General features: G+C 51.3%; 1 protein-coding gene across 1 annotated transcript; it reads right to left on the minus strand.

The window, feature by feature from the left end:
* Positions 1-1,661: 1,661 nt before the first annotated feature.
* On the minus strand, positions 1,662-24,060 carry WDR93 (WD repeat domain 93). Its single transcript, XM_048866397.2, has 17 exons — positions 23,936-24,060; positions 21,668-22,019; positions 20,704-20,899; positions 19,314-19,378; positions 17,713-17,795; positions 16,730-16,853; positions 16,094-16,132; positions 14,977-15,064; positions 13,899-14,082; positions 13,576-13,646; positions 11,969-12,055; positions 10,991-11,122; positions 9,832-10,027; positions 9,073-9,133; positions 8,368-8,524; positions 6,988-7,171; positions 1,662-5,811 (listed from the first exon to the last, which is right to left on the minus strand). The coding sequence occupies exons 2-17, from the start codon at positions 21,932-21,934 to the stop codon at positions 5,712-5,714; spliced, it is 2,034 nt and encodes a 677-aa protein (XP_048722354.1). The 5' UTR covers positions 21,935-22,019; positions 23,936-24,060; the 3' UTR covers positions 1,662-5,711.
* Between the last annotated feature and the right edge of the window lie 73 nt (positions 24,061-24,133).

The following is a 24,133-nucleotide window of genomic DNA, read 5'->3' on the forward strand; positions in this document are numbered from 1 at the left end:
ACACTTCATCAGCATCCTGCAATTGGTTATTCCTTTCTGTTCTGCATGGTGTCTCCCCACCCCTAGTTATCTTGGTCAGATACATTAGTGGGGCTTTATCCATTACAGTTCTTTGTTTGTTAATAAGCATGTCTGGGGATAAATACATTCAACCAAACTGACCACCTATTGAAAAGGTGAATACATCTGCCCCCATATCATGCCTCCTCTTCCAGGGATGATTGCCGTGAAGCCACAGTTGCTCTTTGGGGGACAGCATCCGGGTGTGTGGATTTCCCAGCCACGGATCCTTGTCAGTGTGTGTATGGCAGGAGGGTCGATCTAGCCTTCATGCTGTTGTAGTGGCCACATATCCTCTCTGCTGCCATTCTGCAGCCCAGGAAGCAAAGTGGGGATGGCGAATCTTGCACAAAGGAAACACAATGCTCAGCTGCAGAGTCAAGCTCTTTATTTCTTGCCTTCCCCCACACTCCCTTACTCTAACTTAGTGTAGGATAAAAAAAAAATAATGAGAGTTTGCTTAAGTTTTGATTAAGGAAATATCTGGGTGTTGTAAAGAGAGGCCCTGACTAGGAGGTAGAAGGATGGCCTTGAAAATGAGTTATAAGGCCCAAAGGGAATGCAGTAGGGAGGATGTCTGGTTCAAAGCACAACTAATTGAATAAGGGGAAGCTTCTAAGAAGGCCTCTGACTGATAGGAGTGACTACAGATGGTTTTCAATAAGAATTTCTCTTAAACGGAGCCAATGTGGAACTTCCCACCCCACAGACCAGTGTTAACTCCAGCCTGTGTGAACCCAGCTGCAATGAAAAGTTGGCCAGCAGGAAGGAGGGGAAGAGATTAAGGAGGAGAGACCTGGTGCAGGAGGGAGTGGGGGCGGGGGGGTAGAAGGAGCTTGTAAATCTTATTTGGATCAAAATTAGGATGAGTTGTCTAGCTTACAAGTGATTTGAATGTGGTAATTGGCTCTGACGTTTGTTTGTTGCAGGGTATGAAAGTTATGAATTTGAAGGTTCTTTGTCAGACCCTACTATCATGCTGGAGTATGCCAGGGTGCGACTGTCATCCCTAAGTCTGGCCTATTTGTAAGTATACTGATCACATGCTTATGAATACTTTTTGTTACTGTATTGAGTATAGTAAATTGCGGATTATTTAGGCTTTGTCGGTACATTTACAGCAATTGTATAAATACCATTTGGCCTTTGGATTTAATAAAGGAATTTATAGTTAAATTAGTTTTTGGTTTCCCATAACAATATTAATTTCAAATAATATTATTTCCAACACTTAGTAACACACACCTCTCAGCGAGGGTGGCAGCTTTGAATGATTAAAGCTAAATGAGTTTTGAAAGGCAAAACAAACATCTGAACCTCTCTTTAAGTGTGAAAAGGATTGTTTTCTTTCCTACTCGTGCCCTGTGCTTTGCTAGCTGAATGGGTTTTCTTTACACTCCCCCCCCCAAAAAAAAAAAAAAAAAACTGCTGAAACCACCCATGAAAACTTAGGCCAAAACAGAGTCCTGTTGGGCAAGTGATAAGTGCCTGAACACGGGAGAGACAGGGGCCTTGCAGTGAAAATGGGCATCTCCCAAAGTGGGCTGGTGTTACTGGGGAGCCACAAAAATTCTATGAAAAAAGAAAAGGAGGACTTGTGGCACCTTAGAGACTAACAAATTTATTTGAGCGTAAGCTTTCGTGAGCTACAGCTCACTTCATCGGATGCATTCAGTGGAAAATACAGTGGGGAGATTTATGTACAAAGAGAACATGAAACAATGGGTGTTACCATACACACTGTAAGGAGAGTGATCAGGTAAGGTGAACTATTACCAGCAGGGGAGCGGGGGGGGGAGGAGGGAGAGAACCTTTTGTAGTGATAATCAAGGTGGGCTATTTCCAGCAGTTGACAAGACCATCTGAGGAACAGGCCGGGGGGGGGGGGGGGGGGAGAGAAATAAACATGGGGAAATAGTTTTACTTTGTGTAATGACCCATCCACTCCCAGTCTTTATTCAAGCCTAAGTTAACTGTATCCAGTTTGCAAATTAATTCCAATTCAGCAGTCTCTCGTTGAAGTCTGTTTTTGAAGTTTTTTTGTTGAAGAATTGCCACTTTTAGGTCTGTAATCGAGTGACCAAAGAGATTGAAGCGTTCTCCGACTGGTTTTTATAATTCTTGACGTCTGATTTGTGTCCATGTATTCTTTTACGTAGAGACTGTCCAGTTTGACCAATGTACATGGCAGAGGGGCATTGCTGGCACATGATGGCATATATCACATGGGTAGATGTGCAGGTGAACGAGCCTCTGATAGTGTGGCTGATGTGATTAGGCCCTGTGATGGTGTCCCCTGAATAGATATGTGGACAGAGTTGGCAAGGGGCTTTGTTGCAAGGATAGGTTCCTGGGTTAGTGGTTCTGTTGTGTGGTGTGTGGTTGCTGGTGAGCATTTGCTTCAGGTTGGGGGGCTGTCTGTAAGCAAGGACTGGCCTGTCTCCCAAGATCTGTGAGAGTGATGGGTCGTCCTTCAGGATAGGTTGTAGATCCTTGATGATGCGTTGGAGGGGTTTTAGTTGGGGGCTGAAGGTGATGGCTAGTGGTGTTCTGTTATTTTCTTTGTTGGTCCTGTCCTGTAGTAGGTAACTTCTGGGTACTCTTCTGGCTCTGTCAATCTGTTTCTTCACTTCAGCAGGTGGGTATTGTAGTTTTAAGAATGCTTGATAGAGATCTTGTAAGTGTTTGTCTCTGTCTGAGGGGTTGGAGCAAATGTGGTTGTATCGTAGAGCTTGGCTGTCAACAATGGATTGTGTGGTGTGGTCTGGATGAAAGCTGGAGGCATGTAGATAGGCATAGCAGTCAGTAGGTTTCCAGTATAGGGTGGTGTTTATGTGACCATCGCTTATTCTATGCTGAGCCTTTGAGGTTTGGAAAACTAATATCTGGGGGTGTTAAATTAGCCAGTAGAGGCAGCCTACCATGCGAACAGTTACAAGCTGCTAATATAGGGGAGATTCACAGGGAAGAGTTCTATACGGGGCTAGGGTTTATATTCCTGCATTTGCAAGAGCATTCTGCTGTCTTGGCCAGTTCTGTCGAGGCTGGGCTTCTCTCCTCGCTTCTGTATAATGATCTGAGGCACCACCCTTTGCTGCTGACTCCTGGAAGCCAACAGGACTACCGTGGTCATGAGAATCACATTTTGGTGGTGTTTAAAAGATCAGACCCAAGGGCCACATTTTAAAGGCTTTTAGGCACAAACTTTTGGTTTCAGTTGGAGGTGGGTGCCTAAATACCCTTGAGGGTCTGAGCTCAAGTCTTTGGTAAAGAGACACATACGCTTAAGATGCATTGTAACTAGAAGCATATGGAAGCTGAGTAGCACTAGGAGCAGAAGGATGTCTGCTGTTGAGTCACAATCTCTGTGCAGAGTCCGGGAACCAGCCACAGATGTAATTTATGACAAAGCTGGGCCTAAAAAGTCAACCATTAGTGTGCTGCTTTATTGCCACCTTCCTGGGGAATTCCCCATAGATGATATGGGCCCTACTAGCCATTGCATGGTACTCCCATAGGTCACAAAGGCCACAAACGTTCATGGCAAAATGGCTTGGTCCTCACTTGGGCAAAACACCCCAGTTTGAAGTCAGAGGGCGAACTACTTGAGGAAAGCCTGTGGGAGGCAAGCCAGTGACTGCTGCCCTGCCTGCTGTCGCATATCCCTGGAGGATGTTGGTCTCTTCTCCCCAGATCTGCCACCTGCCTCCAAAGGGGAAGATTGCTTACTGAAAGTCAAAGCATTCAGCAGTCTGCAGCCCACTGTTCTAGTGACAACAGCTGACCACAAGGAGGCAGCAGTGGCACTGTCTAGTGCTAAATTATTAAGGGCTGACTTTCCCAAGGGGCAAGCTCTCCTTGGCGGCTGCAGTTTGTGCTTGTTCCTTGTGCCCCAGTGATGGCATTGTGCCTCCAGCTTACGTAGGCTGGGCCTCAGCCTTTTGGCAAACGTACCCCCAGAACTAAGGACTGATTGATTCAAAGCCTGCTGAAGTCATTTGGAGTTGCAGGTACACAAGGAATGCAGACCTGGGCCATAGATCAGCTCAAACCAAAACCACATTCTCTGAGCTCCCTCTGCTGCTCAGTGGAGTCATCTAACAGACACTGAGCCTGATGCTGCTGCTCTTAACATCTGCTTCTAAGCAACCCGCAGGGTGGGTGAGTTCTAGCTCTCCCCGACCCATGCAGCCCCCAGGAATCCTTTAGCAGCCTCTCCACTCCAGAATGACCCAGTCTTCTTATTGATTCCTCAAGGAACAGCTGCTGGGCCCAGGCAGAACTGGTGATCAAACAGGAACAAATCCTGAGCACCACAGGTTTGCCTGGCTCTGGGTATCCAGCAAGGCTTAGTGTAGAAGTTACAATCCTGAGAAAGTAACAGCGGAGGTAGCTTTTGAGGGCAGTGCCCAACCCCATATGTCCTACCAATAACTAGCACCTCCATGGACTGCTGGGAACGGAGTCTGAATTTCCTGACCAGAGGTGGTCAGTATTTCTCCATTATCACATGGGACTCAAGTCTAGTGTCTTACTCCTACACCCTCTCAGACCCAGGAGTGTCACAGAGGCAGCTCTGTGAGCTGCAGGCACCCCTTTCCCTGTCCGGGAATAATGACTTTGCTCTGTATAGCTCCCAGCTTAGATGGCAGGATTAGTTTGGCTGCAAGTAGGCGAGACTAGAAATCAAACCAACCCACAGCACTGTTCTGCTTCTCCCTCCCATCTCTCTCAGGCCTTCCCGCTCTCTTCTGTTCTTCCTCATCCCTTCCCCATGGCAGGGGTCCAGATACCACAGTGCCAAGGACCTAGATAAATGGGTAGATCTCATTGGGCTGACTGAAGATCCAGATGGAGAGCAACACTTTCCTCACATGGGGTTTGGGTAGAGAAGTGATACTGGCTGGAAGAAGCATCTAGAGGCATGGCCAGTGCCAGCACAGGCCTCTAACACTGTGTTGGCCCATCCTTGGTCAATAAAGCTTATGATTCAGGGGAACATCTGGATTCCCTGTTGTTGCTAAAGGCCACCAATACCATGTGGGACAATGGTGCCTTTGTCCATCTACATTCACTGTCCTATTCTCTCCCATCCCCAGGCACCAGGCTGGTTAAAATGCAAGGGGATGAGCATGTGGGGAGCCCCAAAGCTGATGGGATAGAAGAGCAATCCCACTTCAGGGCCAAGCCTCTGAAGCACCACAGACAGACAGCAGACGGACAGTGTGAAGGCCTTTACTGAAAGGGAGGGATGCGGATCTAACTGCATGCATGAAGCTGCTGTTTAGGCTTGGACTTTCCACGTCCATGTGGGACTCAAAGCTGCACTGCACCTTCTCTAGCTCAACTGTCTGGGCTGCTGGGTCCCTCCCTGTGATGAGCAGACACTGCTATCAGAATGCCCCCAACATGGTGCAAGTACCCTTGATGAATGAGGGGAGGAGGCTCTGCTCCTTGCTGGCATGGGCTGATCAGTGGACTTGGGTAAGAGGTGGGAAAGTCAGTCAGTGGGCTGAGCTGCCTTGAGGTGGAGATTAGTCAGTTAAAATAAATAGTTTGCTGTTAAAATGCCAATGCTAGGCCAGGTTTGTGGGCCTACTGCCAACCCAGGGCTGTGAAGTTGATCTTAACTATAGCTCCTCCTGCCCCCATCACTTCTTCCGGCTCTCCCTCTGCAGGGCGGCTGCATGCTTCCGCAGCTGGCTCCAGCACTTGGGTACCTGCTGGCTGAGTCCTGACAGGCGCTGCAGTCTAAGAAAGAGAAGGCAGGGGCTCAGACTTTGTTTTTTCCCTGTCCCTGAGCTCTCTGGGCTCTACCGAACCAATTACAAATAAATCCGTGCGAATTGACCACCACCACCTCCAATGCAGATCGAGATCTAGAACAGCCAGACACCTCTTCATGTGCCATTCAGGACACTGAGATGGGCTGCTAGAATGTCAGCAGCCAAGCTGCCCCCCCCATTTGTGGTCTCATCCAATAGCCTGTGTGAGCACAAATCAGGGTGCTGCATGTGTACCTGCCATGGACTAAACTAAGGTCTGCTACAAACTTGTTCTTCTGTGGTTGGTGATTTGAGCTCTGTCAGAGCAATGGGCTAAGGGGGTCGCCAATTTAAATAGTAGAAAGCTGCAGGCTGGAAAGGTTTTTCCTTGGGACAGATCTATGGAAAGGGGAGGCATTACTGAGCTGGTGCTAGGGATGAAAGGTTCTCTGTGCCCTGAGCTAGCCTGCCACTCCCCTGGCTCAGGCCTAGAAGGAGAAGAGAGAAAGGTGTTAGGTAACGGAAACCTGCTAGGCCATTTCTCCCAACCCCCACCGCTAGGCTTCAGCCTCTCAAACGTAAGGCCTGATCCAAAACCCACTGAAGTCAATGGAGGATTCCCATTGACTTGGATCAGACAGTCTTCCAAAAGTAACAGCTCAAGACACAGGTCATCCAGTAAGTGATGTAACACTGCCATCTAGTGACAATATGAGATAGCAAAGTCTCTGCCTAGCAGGTGGAGTTAATGTAGCCTGAATCAAAGATGCAATAGCTCCTATTCAAGCAGAGAAACCTACTGTGTATGTTCAGTAAAGGAGGAGTCTGCCCTGCAATTGTGTGCATGGGGAAACAGAATCATCTGGAGAGATCCACAGAGCATGCCCAGAGCAGCGTCCCCAGGGGCAGAGCTGGATGCTTGAGGTGGAGTGTCTGTCTGCTCTTTGGCACAGACCCAGCTCCCCCTGTATAGCCCACAGTTTACTCCAGTCTCACCCCAGTGATACGTAAGAACAAATCATACCAATCCACACAATCCCGCCTCAGGCCATTCTGGAACCTCACTGGGCCCTTTGTGGTCTAGGGCAGGACCTGCCCTACCAGGAGTGTGAGCCAAGTCCCAGCTTCCAACACTGCAGACTTCCTGGTGGGAAAAGCTTACCTGTCACGGAAGAAAATGTCACATCTCTCGACCCATGGCAGGTGCTGCAAGGACTCAGGAGGAGGCTCCGGTACTGCTGGGAAAACTTCCATGGACAGGTAGGAATCAAAATTAAAAAGGAAGATGGAGCTTTGCTTGTCTTTGGTCTGTGTCCGGGGACCAGCCTGCTGCTGCTGCTCATCCCCTGTGTGCCAGAGGAGAGGACATGTAGGATGCACATTCTGCAGAACCATCACAGGAGGCCAAGAGTGACCCAAGACTACCATGGAGCTGGCTGCACCAATCTGCGTACACTGTTCTCAAGGCTGCTCTGATGTCAAGCTACTCAGCTGGGGAAGACCCGAATGGCCTCATTTAGAGCAGCAATCACCACGAATGACCAAATAGTCCTGAGCCACCAGCTGGCCACACAGGCCAAGGTCTGGAGTGGGTTCTGCTAGAAATCCACCAGCATGGATGTTCTCGCATCATGGCCTGTGCAGCACATGGGGCTGGCAAAGAGATGGCTATGTACGTGGCTATGCACTCCTCCTCCCCAGTGTTCCCAGCTGCTACATCACCCTGGAGAAGCTACTAATACATCAATACTTTCCCAGTGTTACTTGCAGCAGTGGGCTACCTGAGAAACTATCAGAAGGGATGTGCTAAGATCACAAATGGGAGGGAGGAGGAGCCAGGCGATGGCTAACAGGAAGAGCGGTGCAACCAACTGATGGCAAGTAGGACGGAAGATGTCTAGAAAACATTCCCTCAACTAGCATCTTGCCCACCCTATGAGTAAGGCTGACGACTCCTGCACCAGCTGACGGGGAATGATACAAGCACTAAAAGTCAACCAAAAATTTCATCCTAGCAGCACCAGTACCCTCTTTTCCAGGAGACCAGCTTCAGGGAAAGGGGAGGCAGCCAGTCTACTCAGCCTGTTACCTTGGCCCAGTTCAGCCTGTACAGCGATTGAAGCATGGGACGCACACTGCAGTCCCCATGGCCCCAGCAATGATGTTCAAGGCTTTCAGACCCTGCTGCTCCATGCAAGTCCTGCTGCCTCTCACCAGTAGGAGGCACCGAAAGGCCAGCGTACGACTTGTGAGCAGCTTTCAGGGGGGCCAGCGTGCAGACAGATACCGGTGCACAGATGCTGCACAACAATGCTAATCGGCCTAGCGTCCAGGGCAGCTTGTGCAGATCTGTCAGCCACATGGGGAGACCCCACCCCCATTTCATATTGTGAGTTGACCCTTCTGCCTCCTAGGACTTGCTAGCTTCAAACCACTCCAGGAGCTGGAGACTCAGGGCCCCCTTTCCCCTCCCACCTGTGACAGGAGTGCATGGTAGCAGGTAGTTCCCTCCACCCGTTCCCTTCTGTGCCAGACTCCCTACCTCGGAGGAGCAGGCCGTGGTTCGTGGTATCCACGGTAAACACCGGTTGCCAGGGCGATGCTACTGTGTGAGAGGGTGGGGTGATGAAGTGGCAAACAGGCCGTGGCGTGGCAGTGTCTGTGAGGCACACTGTGCCATCCCAGGAGAACACCAGCACCTGAAATAGCAGCAGGGCACAGAAGCTGCATGGAGAGCACTTGCAGGGCCATTCCCGTTTCCCTGGGCTGGGGCTGGGGCAGGAGAGAGAGCCTTAAAGCCTTAGCGGGATGCAGGAACCCTGCAGACCGGAAATGAGGAGCATGGGCCGGAGCTGTGTGGAGAACCCAGGGCTGCAATAGCGAAAATGCTGTGGGTCAGGATTGAGGTGCAACAGCAGAGCACCACTTACTGCACTAGGGCTGGCTCCGGCCAGATGCTTTTAACCCTTTATTTTCCACAAGGTCCTGGTGCCTGTTTGGAAATGGCTGTCCATCTCTGCTGGTCACAGGGCTCCACATTCCACCTGTAGTTTATAACTGGGTTGGGCTGGACTTGCCTTGTGACCTCTCCACACCTCTGGGATTTCCTGGGGGTGCTGCCACTCAGGCCTCACCTCAGTGCTTGGTGACTGAGGCCAGCTGCTAGTGCTGTGCCCCCAGGCCCTACTGCACAGTCATGCACTTCAGAGGACACCGGGCCCTAGAGGGGGAGACTCGCAACACTCACTGCACCAGGTAAGGCTGGAATCGGTGCTACTGCACTGATGGTCTGATCTGGGTCCTCGGACCTGTAAAGTAAACCCACTCTTAGGATGCTGCTTGGGTGCAGATGCAGCACTTTGAGGAGCCAGGAGAGCGAGAGCTGCAGTGCATGACTCAGGGGTTCACAGGGGATTTAGGCCAAATGCTGCCCTTCTGAGAGCAGCAAACTGGGAGCTGGCCCTACCATCAAAGGTCAGATTGGCAGGAGCATGAGCAAACGGGAGTTAGGCAGGCACAAGTCAGGGAATTCCACCCCAACTTCTGTTCCAAGCTCTCCTGGAAGAAGGCCAAGCAGGCACCAGCAACACCTCACGGTGGCTCCTGCAGGGACAATGCCTGCTGAGATATGGCTCCAGGCAGGGCTGTAGGGACAGGCCAAAGGGCAGCCCGAGCCTGTGGTCTCATGAGCTCATGTCTCACTGCGCATCAGCATCAGCCAGAGCTCAGAGGGAAGGAGATGCCCCGATCCATGCCTGAAGGACTGTGATTGTGTATTGCTAAACAAAGTGACTGTTGCTGCTAAGGTTGAGTGTTTGGTACTGATAATGGGGTGAGAGAGTTTGCTGGGTTGCTTCCTGCCTCGCCAAAGACAGTGGTGAGGTCTCCCAAGGGGAGGGAAAGTGTTTACAACTCTCTTCTAGCAAAGGGAACCCCCACCACGCCACTGAGACAATTTATCTAGCCTGTGACCAACCTCCCTGGGGCCTAGCAGAACCCACCTCACCTGTCTGCCAGGAGCACGGTCCTGGACTCTCTGGGCCCTGATATTATAACCAGGTGGAGAGACCCATCCGTACACAGCACCAGAAGCTGCACTTTGGGCCTAGGCAGCTGGTCCGTTGGGGCTGTAGATGTCTGCAGGAAGTGGATGGTGCGGCTGAGACATCCCTCTGGAAGGGCAGTCACAGCTAGTGGAAACCCTGGGAAAGGCACAAGCACCCAACAATCAGGAACAAACAGCAGTTTGGAGATAAAGGCGCCAGCACTGAATCTGGCCTCCACCTGAGAGAGAGACAGCCTGGCTCCAAGGAGGTGACCTCCATGTGAGGGAAGCTCAGCATGGTTCCACCCCACCCATGCTGAACTAATGGGCACCTCTGTTAGTACCATAGATAGCTAGTGACTTGTATGGGAGGGAAGTTGAGCATGACTCAATCTTATTGGCTTAGCTAGGAACTGGGCCAGGTTCTGTTTTGGGCTCATTTTGCCTGCAGTCCTCCTGGCTATGGTGCAGCATGGCAGGGTTGCCACTTTCTCAGCTTCGGCCCAAGGAACCCAAACTTTACGTTGCCATGTAGCGGTGCAGTATCACAGCCTGCTCACACTGCATCACCAATGGATTTGGGTGGGACTGTGGCCTGCTCTGGTGCAGTCAAAGGACCAGCCCAAGTACAGAACAGGGCACGCTCTTGAACTTTGCTCTGGGAGGGTCATTGCATCACAGCCCGGTGATGCTGTGAACCTGTCATCGGGAATCAGACTGTCAGGATGTAGTGACACTGCTTCAGCCCCACAAATAGCGTGAGGCTACGTCGTCCAGATGGGGGAATGTCCCGAAACCATCCAAGCAGGGCACTGGGAGCTTTAGCTGCTGCAAACATAACTGTGGGCCAGCCCCAAAGGCATTTTGGTTTCACTGTCCTCTTGCAGGACAGGGGATAGTTCTGTCAGAACTGGACCTGGCCCCTGAAAACTCGGGCCATGTGACATGACAGACTCTGCTACTCAGCTAAGGCCACCTGGGATGTTTGGCCACCTGTGGCTAGGGAACAAGCAAGCCTGCAGGTTTTTTTGGAAAATGTTCTTGAAAACCCCTCTGTGATCCAGAGCCTGCACATCCAGACCCCCAAGTCCCCAACAATTCCAGCAATGGGAGAGCTCACCTAGACTTCTGTCCCACACCGTTATCGTCCCATCTTCACATGCCAGAGCCATGTAAGAGGAGCAGGAGGTGACAGCTGAGCAGGTGATTGGAGCAGCACATGGCCAGACAGTGTCAGGTTTTAGCTCAGCATCTGGAGGGAGAAGCATGGCCTCTGAACAGCTGAGCCTCATCTTCAGGGAGAAGGGGAGTCCCTGTCCCCGTCCCTCCACATCAGCCCCTGGTGTGTGTCAGCCTTCTTGGGCTGAGTACAGTGGGTGCAGGTCAGGAGCTGCCTGCTGCAGTGGCCTCACTTGGGACACTGTCCATCTGGAAATCCTCACCATCCAGCTGCCACCCTGGCCTAATGGAGAAATGTGAGCCATGGAGCCAGTTCCTCTCCTCTCCTATGTCTTACTTCTTCTAGCTAATGAAAGCTGGCTCAACCCCCTCTCAACATTGGCCAACCGAGAGTGAAATGAAGTACTCCCTGCCCCCCAGCCATGGGGCTAAGGATGCTGCCTTTACAGGGTTCCCATCCCAGCTTGTCTGGGAGAACAATCCCCTTCCTAGTGTCATTAGACTTTTAGCCCTTAAGCCTCTTCCTCCTACCTGGGCAGGGTGGAAGCACTCTCAGGTTAGACCCAGTTTCCCTCCCTGCTGTGAGCTCACTGCTGGTTGCTATGAATGACTGAATCAGAAATGCTGAGGCTGTGGGAGACTGAGCTCCATGGGGACAAACATACGGTGCCCTACCAGGGCAAAAGGTATGGAAAAAGTCAGGGGCCGTGCCCTCTGGGAAATGTCAGCCTGACCGTTGGGGCCCTTTTCAGGTCAGGAAGATTCAAGGGGGCCCTATTGGGAAAGGTCAGAAGATCTCCTGCCAGTGCAGGGTTAAAGGGAAAAGCCTTTTTGTACAAACCACTTTCTTTTGAAATCTACAGCAGAAGTTTGAAAATAAGAACCCTGCACTCCTGCCCCCCATTCTTTCGCTTCTTACCCATTTTCTCCTTTGATGGCCGGGTGAGTAAATACAGGCAGAGATTGTGGCTTCCATTCCAATGCACAGTGATTCCAGTGGGCACGTCTGGAAGAGGGAGATCAGAGAGAGGAGAGGGGAGTGGACAGCTTGAAAGCCTGGGTTGCTTCCCCTAAAAACAGTCCCAGGAGTTGAGGGAATCTGAGTTACACAGAGAAGTCTCCTGTGCCAGCTGCATCAGCACACTGGAGAAACTTGTCTGGGCTCCGCATCCCTTGGAGTTGCTCATTCAGAGCCTGAAACAGAACAAAAGTTCTTATTCCTGGTGATATTTCTTTCCCTGCCTATCTGTTCTAACTGCCTATGTCACCCCCTCCCCCACCAGCTTCTCCCCCACACCTGGCAGTCCCCATTACAAGAGGTGGTCCAGGCAGCAGGAAGCCCAATCAACCCAAACCCACTGGGGACATAGACGTGTTTGGAGAAAGAGATTTGCTGTGCAATGGTGTGAGAACTATGCCCCTCTACCTTCAATAGCCATGCCCCCAGTGCCAGCATATATTGAGAGCAGCAGGCACCTGACCTATGACAACTTCCTTGGGGTCTGGGCCACACAGCTGGTTTGAGTGATGAGACGTTGGCGCAAAGATGGCAGGCTAATGCACTGGTGCCACTTGCTGGCCTGCCTGAGGATGGGAACTGCTGGTTAAAATGCTGGAGACACCAATTAGTTCGGCAAGAGGAAGGCTGTTTCTTTTACTGTATCCACAGCAGCCAAGCTGCCACAGTGACTCAGCCAGTCAGGAGCACGGGGCGTGCTCAAATGTGTCCACAGTGGGAGCCACATATTAACAGGGAGATTGTCTCAGGAGATCTCCCCTCCCATTCCCCGTCGCCTGGCCCTGACTCTCTGTCATTCGTAAACCCAGAGCATCCCTCTGATAGTGTACCGGGGGAAAGCATTTATGGATTTGGGGCTTCTTTAGTGCAATAAGAACTTTTCTTCACAAGGGATAATTAACCTCATGGGCACCTTCTGCTCTTCTCTTCCTCCCTCCCGCCCTGTTTCTCTCATCTGGGAAGAAGAAAGAGAGCCAGTTCTCCATGCATCACCGATTGGGAACATCTGTTGCAGCAGTTTCTGTGGCTGCTAAATTATAAACAAAGAGACGGCTGGACACGGACAGAGAGCTTCACCGCTGAATCATGAACCAGAGGAAGGCAGTAAGCAATGACACTTGTTGCCTTTGGCCCACTCACAGCACTTCCTGGCCTATGGCAGTGCCCACTTCACCCTGCTTTGGTTAGGGCCACAAGAAAGTAGCCAATCATCGCTCTAGTCCCGCATCCTCCCTCCCAGGGTGACCAATGTCAGATGCTGCAGAGGAGGATATAAATCTTCTCTTGTGCAGTAACAGACCATGGGGCAAGTTCTTATGAACCCAGCTAGCATTTTACATGTGCCTAGTGCATGAGGATTGATAGCCCTTATCATTTTCATCCGGGCTTGTGTCTTTGCAGATGCTATTCTTTGTCATAATAGTGCCTGATCTAGTTTGAAACTCAATATCCTGCAGCAGTAAGTTCCACAGGTTAATGATGCATTCTGTCTATCTGCTTTATATTACCTGGCTGTGCTTTGATTTCAGGTCCGATCTGCAGTATCCGGCCGGGCAGGAGAAAATGAAACACAGCATGGCTGAGAAAGGAAGGGATAATAAATACATGCTATGGAAATACCTTGATAAACAGGGCAATTCAACATGATCAGGAGTGGCTGTGGCCATACCCTGATGGCTTGGGACCAGGGAGCCAACGTCTTGGGCCCCGGTTCAGAGTAACAGTTGGGAAGTGCCCTGGAGATGGCGGTGTGTGATGGCAACTCCTGTGAATCCCTGGGCTGAAATGCCAGCATGCAAGGGTTGGAGGTGCACTCCTGCATCCCTCTCACCTGGGTTTCTCCTCCTTGCTGTCAGGCTCACTTTCTCTCTCCAGATGCTTTTGGAAGGTGCTGCGAAAGATTGCGTCCTGCTGTTCCCATTGGTAGTCTTTGATCACGTGATTCTGTCCCAAGCCGATCACACTGCCATCATCAATCTTCATCAAAGCCTCCAAAGGACTTTTAAAAGTGCTTCCTGGATCGTGAACACCAAGGGGGGAGAAAGAGATCCAGAAGAAGCAGAATCCATTGAGATCTACGAAAGCTCTTGGGGGAGGGGTAACCCTTCCCCTTTCATGTAGGGTCATACCATCATGGAGGTGGGAGACTTGAGTCCATTCTCCTCCCTTGGGTGGAAGCACCTCTCACAAGCCTTTGACCTAGCATAAGGCCCAGGTCCATGGCCAGGAGCCAGCTCCTTTTACAAAAGCAATGGTGGCTGCTTTCTGCCTCACCTCTCCCTGGGGAAAGGGCCTAAACCCCAGGCTGCCTCCCTCTGTGCTCGACTCTCTGATCAGCTGCTCTACCCCTGTATAGCTGGTATTGGATAGGGATCATGTGGGCTCAGACAGCCAGGCTGGGCCTGGCACTGCTTTTGGTAAGAATAAGGGTGGAGGAGAGGAAAGGCCACGAAGACCAGGCAGTAAGCAAGAGGACGAGATTCAAAGCTCCGTGGGGTAGGGATCATATCTGCATGTGTGTGCGCCGTACCCCACTACCATAGAGCCTTGGTCACGGGTGGGGCCTTTGGGCACCACTGTAATATACATAATAATCATTAATAGAGGTGATGCATCACTAATGCAGCTGGGATACTAACAGCTAAGTAAGCAGCGAGTCCCACTCCAGGATCAGAGATGAGCCACAGGCAAGGGGCAGGGTGGAGCCAGTGGGCATTGTACTGTAAGTTTTGATCTTTATGTTGCTATCCAGCCACTCACATAGAGAGAAACACAAAAAGACAGACACATACAAGCACCCAAAGAGAGAGAGAAATATGCAGAGAGACACAACCATTATTATTTAACCAGACTTGAGTAAATTCCCACTTCCCCACCACAAACAAAGGGCCCGAGAGAAGGGGTCTGACCTGTCAGAGGTTTGGGCGACCTAACCTTCAGCAGCAGCACTGGGGGACTCAGCTTAGTTTCAACTCTGTTTGCAGACATAGGTGATTCCTGCAACGGAAGAGACAGTCACCTTGAGCACGGGCACTTCCAGGAGCTGCTCTGTGGCCTATGCTGCCTCATGCTACCAACAACGAAGTTGTCACAGCTGAACACCTGCAGAATTGTTCCCCTGGGAATCAAACCCTCCTCCCAGGAAGGGTTTGCAGAGTTCCCCTCCCAGCATGCTGCTCCCACTGTCCCTGTGTCCACTATGTAGGCCATGGGCCTGAGGGAGCCAGAGCTTCCATCTGAAGGGAAACATGCACAGCCCCATGGGATCCTGCTTGCATTAGCGCTCCACCCTCAGCTCTTCCCCAGATGCCCCATCACCCAGTGCTCCAAATACCCTACCCTTTAGGGTACCCTAACTACCATTAGAGATCCCTCCCCAAAGGTCCCCAGATACAGCATGGTCCTGGGAACAGTATGTGATGTCTTCAGGCTCCAGTGAGAGTGGATCAGAGGTGAGGGATACTCAGATTGCTGCTGAGTACAAGAACCAGTGTAGGCTTCAAGGGACCTGTGATGGGGTAGAATCCCCTCTGCTTGGTTGGGAATGGGGAATCGGACACTTGCCACAAGCAGGAGGCCAGCATCAGCTTCCTGCCCTCAGCACTAGTCCTTGCACAGAGACGTGGCTAGGTACCTGAATGGGGATTAGTGAGAGTGAGGACCTAGGTGTATGCAAGGGCGAAGGGGAGTTCTTGACATGAGTACTTGGAGCAGTAGAGAAGGGAATGTTAGGTGTTCATTTGCCTTGGGTCTGAGTCATTGGGGGCGGGGAGCTGGCCTGTCAGTGCTGAAGAGCAACTCCTGTTAAATGGCAAGGCCAGCCTCTGCTGATCTCGGGTCTGGTGGGGACTAGCCCAGGTGAACACTGGAATGGATCTACTGGATGCTTAGAACAAAGAGTGTGACCCAGATTCCTGGTGCTCCTCCCCAAAAGGTGGGATGCAGGGGGTTCAAAATGCAGCCACCAACTCAACATCCATAATCTTCCTGGAGAGCTTGGTAAGTTCTCACTCAGGCCTTGGTTACCGTTTCTGCAGAGCCCTCTCCTGGCAGTTCCAGACTTTTCTGCCAAGGAAAATGAAAGAGGCTGTGGTTAGTTCATACAAGCTGACCATGGTAATCCAGAGCATCCCCTTCTCCACCTGAGCAAGTGGGGCTCTGACACACAGCCAGGTCTTCTCTTTGGCATGGGACTGAAAAATGAAGCCAATTCAAAGAAGCCCAGACTGGAGGATCAGCTTCCCTGACTCATACTTGGAGATACCTCACCCAATTCTCAGTTACACTAAGGCCCTTTTTGGCCATTCTGCCAGTATGAAGGGCATTTCAGGGGGTAGAAATGGCTGCCTGAGAAACCACCCTGCACTGGATGCCTCCCCAGTTGGGGGCAATACTTATGGGGAGGGGAGCACATTGGATTCTGGCCTCTGATCTCGAGGAACCTCCTTGGAAAACTTGACCTGTGGGTGACAATAGTGGCCCAACAATACGAGGGGTTTGTGAAATGTGGGTTGGGTGACAATGTCCCCACTTTCTTCCCCATCAGTGTGCTGACAAACCCGCTCAGCCTGGTGGAGCTGTGAAAACAAGGGCTATGGAAAGAGATGGAGGTGAAAGGGCAAGACAGAAGATATCTCGGTAGGAAAGAAAAACATTTTGCACCGTCGACGCCTGGCTGAACCTCCTCTCTCTGAAAGATGACACTACTGCAGCTGCCTGGGCATGGTCTGTCTCCTTCAGCCAGGAATCCTTAGGCAATCGGTAGATCTCCAGCCAAGCCTCTGTGCTGCCTGCATTGGGAAACTGCATTGAGCAATTGGAAAGGAGGAGAAAAGGTCTCTCAGGCAAGAGGACGCTGCTGTTATGTACCCTCATGAATGGGATTAGGGTTCCCTTTCAAATGTAGGATCCCCGAGCTCATATCCCCACAAAGCCCTGTGTCGGGGATGCTGATCTAGGGACTGGAGCTATACTCATTGGGTCATGTTGCAAAGTGGTCTCCTATTGGCTGCCTGTGGGGTGTCACATCTGCTTTTCTAGCCCTCAAGGTTCCACCAGAGCCCCTTTGTGGGCACAAAGACCCTGCTGGGGCAGAAGAGGGCATTCACTTGGCTCTCACTGCTCTGAGACAAGAATTGTGACGAGGAAACCCCTGTGATTTGGCGAGGGTTGTTTACTGCAGCAGGTTCAGGAAGAGCCTCTCTGTGCAGTTCTCCAGCCTGTGTCAGAGCAGAGAGCCTCTCAGTATACAGGCCCATATGCTCCCAGTGTAAATGTGGGGCCTGGGGACAGGGTTGAGGAGCTGGGGTTGGTGATCAGAGCAGGAGGAGGGAGTCTGCTTTGCTTTGAATGGCCTGTCTGGCAGACCCAGAGGCACCACTGACCAGCCCCAGAGCGAGCTGCCTTCCAGGATTAGCTGGCCGCACGGGCTGGGTCCCTGCTGGGCCTTTGGCAGATGAAAGGGAGAAGTGTCAGCCCTCCTTGGCTGGAGGGACACGTTGGGGTGACTGAGGAGGGCACTGGGGAATCCCAGAGGATGCTCCCTAGACTGGTGAGTAAGTTTTACAAAGCTCCATGAGCTGCAGGCCCCACCCATTGAAGCAGGACAGCCAGCATCTGATACACTTCCTGGGTCCCAACAGGACTTGCCTTGCAGCAGGATGCCTGCATAATCGCCCCTCTGGGAGAGCTCCGCCTCCACACAGGTGTTTCTCTTGCTGATCTCTTCCTGCCAAAGAAAGGCATGCAAGCATCAGAAAAGGCTGGGGCTGCTGAAAAGGGACAGTGATGCTTGCTGTGGTGTGCCCTTATTGCTAATGGACCCGGGGAATTTGACTGAAAAGAGGCAGGCGCCCCGGGAACAGGTCTGGGAAGAACGTTCCATGCGCAGAGGGTTGGTGTAGGAGCAGGAGGGGAGGAGAAGATGCCCTTGTTCTTGGGGGTTTGCTCCTGCACCTCACAGTGCTCCAGGATTCTCAGGTAGGGCTGGAGGCCAGAGGTGCCTTTTTCTGTGCGCATTGGGCTAAACTGTTGTGTCCATTTTCTTCAGCTCCACACCTCATCAGAGTCAGGCCTCCACTGGCTTAGTGCAGCGGGCTCTGCATTGGGCTACCCTTGAAAGCCACTCACGAGCACCAGCAGGTGCAGAATGTATCTTCCGCAGGGGGAGGAGTGTGGGAGAAAGGCAAGAAGGAAGCAGTGGCATGGGCAAAGCAAAGGTGATAAAGGCAGAGAGAGCTGAGAGCACAGACTGGCGGGGGGTAGACGGGGCAGGGCCTTGAAGACTGGGACAGGAATCTCTACAGCCACCTATGGTTTTGGCCCTCAGTGGGGAGCCTTCAGCCCTGAGAGGCTCTTCCCAAAGCCTGAGCAAAGGTTCGTTCCTTTGGCCATGGGGCGTCCAGGTTGTCTGTGATCAATGTAAGGCTGGCCTTGGGCAGTGGGGGTGTTTGCAGAGAGCATGCCTGCAGGGTCCGTGTGCCTGTTGCCCAGCCTGAGGGATTCTCTGAAGCCAGGGATGGCAACAATGGGACACCCTGCCGCCCTGTGGGGTTTGTCACAAAGGAGTTGTGCAATGCACAGAAGGGGAGGGGGGCCGGAACCTGCCAGGTGGCCAGAGTCCCCAAAGTCTTGACATGCAGCTATAGCCCGAGGCCCAGCCCCCTGTGAGTGGCTTGGGAGGGCCGAGAAGCTTTTCAACAAGCTAAAGAGGGGAAACAAGTACAAATTGTGCCCCAACCTAGAGCTCCCTCCAGCCCAGCACCCCCCCCAGCCCAGAGGCCCCCCACCCCACCCCTCTGCCCGAGCCCCCCAGCTTCCCCACCCCTTGGCCCAAGCCCCACCAGCCCAGAGCCCCTCTGCCTGAGCCCCTTCAGCCCAGAGCCCACCCCCCCCCCCCCCCCGTGCCTGAGTCGCTCTGGCCCAGTCCGCCAGAGTCAGACTCCACATTTTTGAAGACAGGCTTCTTTAGTGTTGAGTTAGTTTGTTGCTGAATGCTGATGCACCTCTGGGATTTTGACATCTCAGAGGAGATTCTGGGCATAACCTGGGGTCTGTACCAGGGATAATGCGGGTTCAAAGGGGATTACAGGTGAGTTATGCACCACTGACCCAGTTACCAGGACCTCTGATCTCCATTCCAGCTGCTGCCCTTAGCCACATGTTTCCTGAGTGCTGTTAGTAACCACGATTATTTATTACACAGAGACTTTCGCCTCAGTGCCCATGACACACACAGAGGACTTACCACTTCATTTAGGACTTTAATGAGCAGCAGACTGTCTTTGTAAAAATAAAAGAGACGGGCAAGTCCTGGAAGAGAAAAACAGAGGCAAGAAGTGGGTGGGAAGAGAGTGAGGGGCACAGCTCAGCTCCTTTGGAGGGTGCAGTAATGGCACTAGGACTAGGTGCCTTCTGTGGCTCTCAGAAGACTCAGCCACAGCTTGCTGTCTAGTGACACACAGAGCAGTGCTGATGGCCCCAGCCAGAGGGAATACAGACGCTGCAGTGGGAGTGCTGCAGCCTGGGCAGACAGACTTATGCTAGCTCCACTTCAGCTACCATGCTAAAAATAGCAGTGTGGACGTTGTGGCATAGATGGCAATTGGCAACTTGGCCAAGTCCAAGCCTGCCTGACCCCCTGGCTCTAAGCTCGGGTGGCTAGTCTGAGCTGCTACTCTTGCTGCCTCATCCACACTGCTATTTTTACAGTGCTAGCTTGAGCCCCACTAGCGTGAGGTCTGTCTGCTTACTGGGAGGCTTGCTGCTAGCTGCAGTGTAGACATAAGCAGAGAGACCTGCATCCAGCCCTCCTCCCCAAGAAAACAGAGCTTCAAATGGGAAAGGGGGAGGTGGGTGGGAGCCCCAGGCATTTTCATGCACTTTTCAGCTATTGGAGTCAGTGCAGCAATGCTCAGAACTTGGAAAGCATCTATGCATCTGTCTTGCTAGGGGTGTTACACCAGCAGCCAGGACATGGGATTTCACATGTCCTCCCCCCAACGCACACCCTAGGGTGGCCACATTAGCCACAAGTCCAGCATGGAGATGGCCTGTGCTCCAAGGGGATTTGCTCAGATCCAACTTTCTTCTCTCTAATGGAAAGAGAACTAAAACCAACTTCATTAGAGTTGGACTCAACCAGAAGCCAATGGACCCTTCTGGGACTGCTGCATACACTAGTATCATGGTAAGGCCACTGGACTCAATATGGAGCTGACATCTTTTCTCCTCAGCCTAACCTCCACACTGCAGTACACTGACTGTCCCTGAAGTGGAAGGGCTGGATGAAAGCCTCCGCCTTGAAGCCCAGCATCATTACTCCTTGACTGGCTCAGGGTATTGCTACAGAATGTGAGAGGCGCTGAGTGTGCTGCTTCCCCCATGTAACCAACCTCTGTTGCGCAACAGGGAGGGCACTAGCTATGGCGCCACCCCCTCTCTGAAGTCTGTTGACTAGTCCCCATTATTTGCAGGACCCTCTCAGAAATGTGTTACTCATGCTTACTTCCATCCTGCTTTAGCTCTTTTCTACTGAGTAGATGCCACTTCCCCCACCACCTCCATTCCATCATGGTGCAAACTTGTCCTCAAAGTTCTCCCCATGTGGGACTTGAGGAAGCTCATGGGGCACCTACCCATCTCATCCACGGTAACGAAAAGGTGGGTCTCATTGCCAAGGTTGGAGGTACGGATGGCACAAATCTCTAGCCTGGCTGACTCCCAAGCACAGACCCGCTTACAGTTGGGCATGCTGAAAACTGCAAGCCCTGTGGAGAGTCCAACAAAGACATGCTGTCCAGAGGCTGCGAGGCAGTTGGCTCTTCCCATCACCTGCAGAGATGAAAAACAAAGCAGAAGAGAACATGACCCTGCCCCGCCACCCCATGACAGGGGGACTGATCAGCTACACCAGCCATTTGCCGGCGAAATCCTATGACCTTCACTAGGGCATGAAGTCTAGCTCCAATTTCAGAAAGATCCCACCAATATCAAGGATGAGGAACTTCTTCAAGGGAAGCTTGCCCTGTCACCGCCAGTGCTAGGGATAAACAGAAGCCTTCAATCCCCAGGCACTGTTCAGTAGCACTAGAGCTTTCCCACACCCCACTACTCCCACAGGGAAAGCAGAGCAAGTGCAGACATTCTCCTCAGAAAGCCCACACAGTCCCTGGGCACCATGCAGCTGCATTCAGTGTTGCTCTGCACCATTTCTAAAGTATTATTTTTAAAACGCAGTTGAGTTTGTCCATATGATAGCAACAGACTCATCAACTTCTCCAGAATAAGCAGGGGCTAGGGTCAGTCTGGCGTAGAAAAGCAGAGGGTGAGCCTGACATGATTTAATACCACCTCGCCTCTTTCAGGAGGGTGAGATGGGCTTTGAAATGGGCCATGTCCTGTACTTCTCAGATGAGCAAGCTTAGAGCTGTAGCCTTGTGGAATGAAACTGAAAGCGAGGGAAATGCTAATGGCGTCTCAGGAATTTAAATGGGCAGAGGGGTGACAATTGAAGAAGAAAGCAAAAGGAACTGAACTGACAGTGCCTCGACAAACTGTTGCAATGACAGGTGGCAGCTGTGCTATGAAGGGTCTCAGTACCTGGAATTCAGCTGTGGGCAGGTACAACTTGGGCTGGACCTTCAGTGTCTGTGCCTCTCGAAGTGCCTCCTTTTTCTCAATGATTTCCCAGGCCTGCTCGAATACTAGGGTCACCAATTTATTGATCATCCGGAAAGGCTGAGGCAATGAATCAAAGATTTGATCGGGATCCTGCAGGAAGAAATTTTCTTCCTCATCCTTCTTAATCCAGTCCTTTTCAGAAGGTGGAGGGATCTCCAGGGGATGTTTCCGGATATATACTGGCATCTTTCTGTCTTCCCTGGTGTGATGACAACACAGGTGCCCGTCACAGTAGATGGAGAGACCCAGGAAATCCTACAGTAAATAGATCCTTGAGATAATGGGAGGAAACGGATGATAATACTTAGGAACTAGCTATAACAAAGAAAGAAGCTTCCTATCTTTATATGGAGAAATGACTATACCTATTTTGTAGGACTCACTTCTGCTTTCCTCATTGTCTTCCCATGGTCTCCTCTACAGCTCAGTGCTGTGCCATGTGAATACCATCCACGTGGATATATGCAGGTTAAGTACACAGGTGATTAGACATCTAAAATGCACAGCTAGTTATACAAGTTTTAGGTGTGGTGTTACAGATCAGTTAGGATACAGGTAGACTGGTTTTTGCCTGTCTCCCTGCTGACCCAGCCTGGAGAAAGTCAAAGATATGATTTGTTTCAAAGGAAAACTTTTCAAACTGCTTAAAACTTTATTTATTTCTAAACCATGTTTCTTCGCACTAGTCAAAGGCCTGTGTCAATGTGAACTAAGCTTATGGCAAGTTAGAAGCTCTTAAATTAACCGACAGGGCCTGTGACTTCCTAGATGTTTGTACAGTGCCTAGTACAATGAAGCTCCAGCCCTGATGGGTGGCTTTGGGACTTTACCACAATGATCAGAGCACAGAAATATCGTCTAAGATGACACTTGGAAAACAAAACATTTCCTACTGACACAACCCAGAAAGGGCCAAATGGAACTGTACCAAAATTTCCCCTTTGGGCTGAAAAAAAAGCGTAAAAAAATCCAGCACAAAAGAGTCATTGTCCTGCAAAGTTACAGAGAGCTGTACACAGATGTTGCAAATGGAAGAGTTTCCTCCCCTGTAAACTGAAGGCTGCTAGCACAGTACTATGGGATCATGATACATGGACTTTAATCAAACCCAAACACCTTGGGCATGCTCGTGTTTTCTTCTATGGCCTTGTCTTCACTGCTAAAGCAGATGTTTTTCCTTCAGGGTAATTAATGTGCATGATCTATCTATTGCAAGGTAAAAACACAGTGAAGACAAGGCACTTTAGTTTTAACACAAGGCACACTAGATGAGATGTAGTGCTGACCTCAGTGAGTCTACCTCACAGCAAAACTGAAGTGCCTGATCTTCACTGTGTTTTTACCTCAGGACAGTTCACGGATGTTAGTACCCCATTTTTATGGTAAAAAATGCACCTTTTTAGCAATGAAGACAAGGCCTAAGAGCTGTTTGTTTTTAATAAATGAGCACAGACCCCGTTGAGCTTGCATGTGCTTTGCTGCTACCTTAGCCAAACACCTACAGGCTGAGAGACCACGCCCTAAGTTATGCAAGCTTTTTCCACTCTGCCGCAGGCAGTGATGATGCTGGAGGAGCTCTAAAATGTCCACAGATAAACGAGTGCTGTGTAGGTTTATTTGGCTCAGGGCTGCAGGCCTTCTTGACTCAACCACTCATACAGAGAAAGTGGGGTGAGCGGCCAGTGTGTGTGAGCTGGCAACTGCAGGGTTGCCATTTACCACCCCACAAACAAGCCTGGGAGCAGATAGTAGGCCCTAGACAAAACAACTAGAACTGCTTAGGTACAAATCAGGATCCATGATGTCTTCTACAATGAAGGGCATGTCAAGGGATAGAGAGTGGGGGAGACAGATAAATGAGAGGCAGGCTTTGATGTGACCCTGAAGACCAGGTGATTCTGGGGTAAGTGCTGAGTCTTACTGCAAGGTTTAATTTTCAAAGCTGGGAGACCCAGCCACTGGATTTTCAGGGGGTCTCCTGGAATTTATTCACCCTGTTCATGGGGATGGACTATTGCTGAGGAGATCCCCACTTCTGGGGAGGGTGTTGCTGAGGGGATCCCCATTCCCATGTTAGGGATAACCATTCCCTGGGAGGTGCTGCTGAGGGGGGGTCCCCATTCCTGGGAAGGGAGGGAGGCTTGCTGAGGACACATCCCCGTGATTAGTCCCCTCCTCCTCACTCACCTGTAATCGACCGTTGATCGGTTGCTGTGGTAACTGCTGCGCTAGGTCCAGTCGGAGCTAGGTCCGGGTGGAGACAAGGCCCCACGGCGGAGGGTTCCGGGCCCAGCTCCATGGGGTGGAGCCTGTCTGTGTGTCCCGGGCGGCGGGCGGGGTAAGAAGCGGCCCCGGTATCCCGAGTACGGCCGGAGGCTGCGGGGG

Source organism: Caretta caretta, chromosome 10 (genome assembly GCF_965140235.1).
Source record: "Caretta caretta isolate rCarCar2 chromosome 10, rCarCar1.hap1, whole genome shotgun sequence".
In the NCBI taxonomy this organism is placed as follows: Eukaryota; Metazoa; Chordata; order Testudines; family Cheloniidae; genus Caretta; species Caretta caretta.

Coding starts and splice junctions, on each gene's coding strand:
- WDR93 (XM_048866397.2), bottom strand. CDS start 21,934: ATGCCAGTATATATCCGGAAACATCCCCTGGAGATCCCTCCACCTTCT. Junction 14,083..14,976: donor GTCGCCCAAACCTCTGACAG/GTCAGACCCCTT, acceptor TTCACGATCCAG/GAAGCACTTTTAAAAGTCCT. Junction 10,028..10,990: donor GGTGTGGGACAGAAGTCTAG/GTGAGCTCTCCC, acceptor TGCCTTTCCCAG/GGTTTCCACTAGCTGTGACT.